This window comes from Eretmochelys imbricata, chromosome 10 (assembly GCF_965152235.1).
Source record: "Eretmochelys imbricata isolate rEreImb1 chromosome 10, rEreImb1.hap1, whole genome shotgun sequence".
Classification (NCBI taxonomy): domain Eukaryota; kingdom Metazoa; phylum Chordata; order Testudines; family Cheloniidae; genus Eretmochelys; species Eretmochelys imbricata.
The window spans coordinates 52,586,244-52,591,893 of record NC_135581.1 but is presented as its reverse complement, the minus strand read 5'-3'; the positions used below and the strand labels follow the sequence as shown (position 1 = coordinate 52,591,893).

Genomic DNA, 5,650 nt, shown 5'->3' with positions numbered 1-5,650 from the left:
CAGGCTCCCATTTTCCACACTTTTAACCAAAACCCCTTTGCTCTGGGTCTGCTTGACAAATCCCTCCTTTTGGGTCCAAATCCCTTTCTGTCCCTTGCTCTAGGAAAAAGGGACTGCAGCCCTTTTTCTACGACCAGCTCCCTAGCTTTATAGAGGCCTCAGCTATTCCTGCACCTCTGAGCTTCCCCTTATTAAGGCTTTCCTCTCAGCCTGAATGTCCCCAAGTTTGCAGCCTAATTGGCCCATAGGACCTCTGTTAATCCCTTCAGGGTGAGTATGGTGGGGTCACACCCAATGTTCCCTCTAATTTTTGACAGGCCATGGGCACAAAAAATGTCTTCTGTGCAAATTGTTGTGCTTCTGTGCAATGTGTGTGCACATGGTTTAGGATCTGTGTGCGCCTGCACAGCTTAGAGGGAAGTGGTCACACCCCCTCACAATCAGTCATGGCCGATCTTTGTATTCCCATGCATACTTGATTTATAAGCAAACCCCCTCAATTCAAAAAAGTTGCATACACTGAGCCTGAAGAGGGCGCTTTGAGCTTTTCTTTGGGAAAACTCTTCAGGGTGAAGAGGTAGTGTAACAAAGCTATGATGGGTTTCAGAGTAACAGCCGTGTTAGTCTGTATTCGCAAAAAGAAAAGGAGTACTTATGGCACCTTAGAGACTAACCAATTTATTTGAGCATAAGCTTTCGTGAGCTACAGCTCACTTCATCGGATGCATACTGTGGAAACTGCAGAAGACATTATATACACAGAGACCATGAAACAATACCTCCTCCCACCCCACTCTCCTGCTGGTAATAGCTTATCTAAAGTGACCACTCTCTTTACAATGTGTATGATAATCAAGGTGGGCCATTTCCAGCACAAATCCAGGTTTTCTCACACACCCCCCCCTTTTCCAAAAACTACACACACAAGAAACAGCTAGTTTGTAAGCAAAATTGATTATGCAGGCAACATTACAGAAATTACTTCTTTTCTTCACACCTAGCCTGCATCTTTTTCATTCTGTTTTGTCCACTCCTCCCTGGTAGTGTTTTCCCCTCTACTTTTTGTTAATATGACAAAAGTTTCTTTGCCTCAGCTCTGGTAAGCCCTAGTTTGTTTAAACACAAAGGGATCATGATTATGTTTAATCTGCTTCTGTGCATGAACTCAAGCATTTTCTCTCCTCAAGCTTCTTTCCTACCCAATCCATTTTCACCAGGGCCCCGTGTTTTGGATCATAGCAGTATCCATGTGAATGACAGACCTTCTGTTACACCAGTCAGTTTTAGCTTTCATCAATAGCCCATGCAAGTGAGAAAGGTGCAGTTAAGAGCGTTTGGGCGGCATAAAGATCTTGCAACATAGTTTCATTGGAAGAACCAGCCCTTCTCTAGCCCCACCCTCAAATAGGACTGCAAATTGCAGTCAGTTGTAGTTCTCAAATGTGAGAATGTTGCTAGACTCAACTTCAGAGGGCGAGGAAGGGGAAGAGCTGCTTCTGTTAGAAGTCTGACACCTTTTTGAAAGACTTCAGGCAATACTCTACACAAACAGCAATCTCTACATCTGCAATCCTGATTTTATTGTGTTCACAGTACATAGGAAAAGGCCCTCATTTTTCAGTCCCTGCATCACTGTTCACTGTTTTCCTCCCTCATGCATTACAAGTATGAAATCTTATCTATATTTTACAGACTGAGCATCTGACTGAACCAAGGTCATATAGCAAGTCGGCAGCAGACCTGGGAGTCCAATGCCTAGTTCCTGGACCCACTCCCATGCTCCGTTCACAAAGCTCTGTTTTCAGATAAACCAACTGTACTAACTGGTCACTGCCATCTGCTCCCCTCAGTTCAATGAGCATAGGGTAGCAATTGGCCAGCAACTGGTGCTGCCTCCTGTCACTTTACTGAGCGTCTCAGGAACACTGACTGAGTTTATACTCTACTCCACTGTGTGGTAGGGAAGTATTAGCCCCATTTCACAGTTAGGTAACTGAAACAGATGCACTGTTTCTTTCAAGGTCACAAGTCAACAGCAGAACCAGGAATTCAGCCCACATGTTGTGACCTAACCCCAGATCCTGAACCCATTCGTCTCATGCTTTGCCCCTCAGACACCACTATTAAAGGCTGGGGGGGGGGGGGGGGGGACGACAGGCTGCAATAGTTGCATCTTTCCAGTATCAATAACTGTGAGCCCCCTTGGTTATTTCCTCGCACGATAATGATTACCAGCCAGCACTGCTGCTTGCAACATCTCCTTGTGTGCTGCCCAACCCAACCCAGGCCAACCCCTTGCAGTATGTGTATGGAAGAGCAACATGCAGTCATCATTAGTGGTCCCAGGGTGTAGCAGAGACAGAAAGGCCCCAAGGTCAGGGTCTTGGGTCTTCATTGAAGCCCCTTTCCCTGAAGGTCTGAAAGGCTTCCCCCACTGAAGGTCTGGTGGCCCTTAGCCCTGCCTGCTCCAAAAGGAGCTAAATTTATTACCCTCTCAAGTTTAGTATGTTAAGTTCCTAGCCTCTGCTTTGTGTTTTACTCTTTCCCTCCCATTCCTGAATAAGGAACCAGCTGGCCTCATAGCAAAGTAGAATTGGTTGTCAAGCATGTCATGTCAAGGGCCCACAGCACAAGCTAACTGGCAGTGTTTTCCTTCTGTAGATCAGAACAGTGTAAATGTTATTACCTTTCAAAAGCAGTGTTCTGTTTTCATTTATTTTACTGTAGCATTTGTAAGCCCCAACCCAGATCAGGAAACCGTTGTGCTAGACATTTCACACCTACCCTTGGTTTTAAAAACAATACTCTCCTTTAGAAAGGAAATCTCTGCAGAATGTTTTTATCTCCATAAGCCAGTAAGAAAGGATGTAACTACCCACTAGTATCCCATGTAGCCATGGAAATTACCACCACCACACAAACCTAAAGTTTTGCTCTACGAATGATCAACTTACAATTGACGTTGTCAGTGGAAGAGCAGGTGACTTACCAGACAAAACCAAATGAAGGCTTTTTAAAAGGTGTGTGTTAAATCATTTATTTAAAAAACACTTTAAAAATACAAAAATAAATATCCACTTGCTTGCCTGGCATTTTAGAGGGATAAAATATTCACTAAACTCTGTTCACTTTCCCCTAACACACTGTCTCTTTTCAAGCTACACCCTTTATTCGTAGCTTTCATCCTCACCGAAAAGCTGTACAAATCCTCTTCTGCAATGCCATCAAAGAAAAAATCCTCATTAAAGATGGGGTTTCTGCTCTGTTTTATAACTGTGCTTCTCTGCTTCTGAACTTTCCCTGGCACAAGGGAGAAGGTGATGCAGCAGTTTATGCTTTTAGGCTCCACAGACGCATCATATAAACCCTCTGCACTGATCAGACGGAGTCTCAGCCTTCTGGTTTCTGAACAATACTCAGCTGACAGTCTCAACAACCCTCCTCTGCCCAGTAGCACTGTGCTCTCCCCAACAAGCCTCTCTCGGCCACAGGTAAGGTCCAGGGGGAAAATAGTGGAATGTGACAGGTTAAAGCTCCGCGTACGGAAGGACTCAACTAGCCCCTCTGAAGACCTCCTGGTGGCATTGGGGCTGTTATCATTGGAGCTGCTTTCATCTGTCGATAAGGAGTTGTTCCTTATCGTGCTGGACTTGTTCCTTGCTCTCAGTGCCCTGCCAAGCAGCCCCTCTTGGCTCCGAGCTTTGAACAATGGGCAGGATCTGGGAGGAGATCTACTCAGCAGTGGGGAGCTGAAAGGAGTCGAGTCAGTGGAAGAGGCAGTATCACTGTCCACTGCAGCTTGCCTGTGCAGGAGTGGATGCTTAGAAGGCACTCTGGCAGAGACAGAGCTAACGGCAATGGGGCTGGAAGCTGCCCCTGTGCCACCACAGGTATTGGCTCTGGATCGAGGCACCATCAAGCTGGATAGAGAGCTGCTGCGTGAGTCATTGTGGAAGATGGACTCCTTCCTCCTGGTGTGGGGACTCTCCAGCAAGGTGCAAAAGCCATAGGAGGTCTGGGCTTTGGGGAAGTGGGGCAGGGACAGCGCTGCCTGGGACTGCGGGTCCAAGTTGGAGCAGTCCTCCTCCAGGGCTGGAATCTCCTCAACACTTTCTATCTGGATGAGATGTGGCAAGAATGGGCTGGGGCCAAAATCAGCAATGCCAGGAGGATGCAGACTGGCCTCTGCCAGGCAGCGGTCATGCGGAGAGGAAATGGTCAGTCTGGGTGGGATGCAGAACTCTGGGATCCTGTCTGGGGTTAAAACGTTGGGAAAACCAGCTGCCCCTACTCGGGCTTTCTCTGACACCATCTGACCAGGCTGCAGCCCCAGGAAGGAAGGACTCCGTAGGTTGCTGTTTCCAGGTGATGCTTTCATCTTCTCCATGAACCACATCACTGCAGCTGGATACAGAGAGGGAAAGGTCCCTGCAGCAGAGCTCAAGTTCACCTGCAAACAGAAGCAGAAGCACATGAACATCTTCCGACCGGCAGCAGCCGAGCAAAGCCCCGCCTGCACGCGGAGTCCCTTTCTGGCCTGCTACACCACTAACAACCTAGTAGGATACGATAAAGTTCACTTCTCATAGCAACATCTCCCACCCAGCCTCTTATGGCAAAGGATAAAACTAATAGGTTACAACAGAATTTGAACAGTGTCCTAAAGAAGTTAATCTAAGAACTGATAGCATTTAACTAAGATTCAAATCCATGCTCTATAGAAGTTTTCCTCTCCATTAAATTCCATAAGGCTTCTCCATAAGTCAAGCTCACCCATACCTTTGCACGTTTAAGCCACTTGTTATTTCAGACAATTCGCTAACAGCCTGTTCATCAGTGTCCGTTTAGCCCAGCCCCTTCTTCCTGCTACTGCTGCTCTGGAGGGCTCACTTCAATAGTGGGTAGAAAGAGAGCCAGGCTCCGCTTTTATAAGCAAGCCCGGCAGCCTCATGTCCAATCATACACTGAAGGGAGGTGGGGGGAGAAGGGGAGATGCAACCAGCTCCTCCCTTTGGCTAATTTCCAAGCTGCTAAGAGGCTCCACGCAGTCCAAGCTGAGCTCCCAGCAGCCAGCAACGCTCATGCTGTCTTCCGGCTCATTTTCCCTGGTTCTCAAGTGCCAACAGCTGCTGCTGGGGGCGGGTGCACCTGAATCAAAGAAAAGGAAGGAGACATCCTACACTCCTCACCCCCCAGATTGCCAGGGCTGGTGGAAAAACTGGTACACACACACACACTTTTCCAATTCACTCAGAAACCAGATACTCTCTGCACCAAGTACACAGATCTAATGCATGATGCAGGAGGCATGTGCATTCAGCAGAAGGGGCCAAATTCATCCCTGGGGTAAAAAACATCCATTGGCATCAGTGATGTGGTTCGTTGTACCACAGGGGAAGACAGCTGTGTGTGAGATGGTTCTTACCAGCTGGGAAGAGCTGAACTTTCGTCACATTTTAGTGCATCAAGCTATGTCAATCCCAATAGGTTCCCTTCACCCCGGGCATCACGCAGCCATTGTCCTGGGTTGGGTCCATTCATACTATTTCACAGCGAAGGGAGTTTGAATTCACCTAAATGCTCAGAACAAAGCTTAACCCAGAACCCCTGCATTTTGCAGCTGAATCCATAAGCTGCATAAACCTATATT

At 47.3% G+C, this 5,650-nt stretch overlaps 1 protein-coding gene across 1 annotated transcript; it reads right to left on the bottom strand.

Annotated features, from left to right (window-relative positions):
• Positions 1–3,094: 3,094 nt before the first annotated feature.
• On the bottom strand, positions 3,095–4,396 carry LOC144270743 (C2 calcium-dependent domain-containing protein 4C-like). Its single transcript, XM_077827392.1, has one exon. It carries the CDS (start codon positions 4,394–4,396, stop codon positions 3,095–3,097), a length of 1,302 nt encoding a protein of 433 aa, XP_077683518.1.
• Between the last annotated feature and the right edge of the window lie 1,254 nt (positions 4,397–5,650).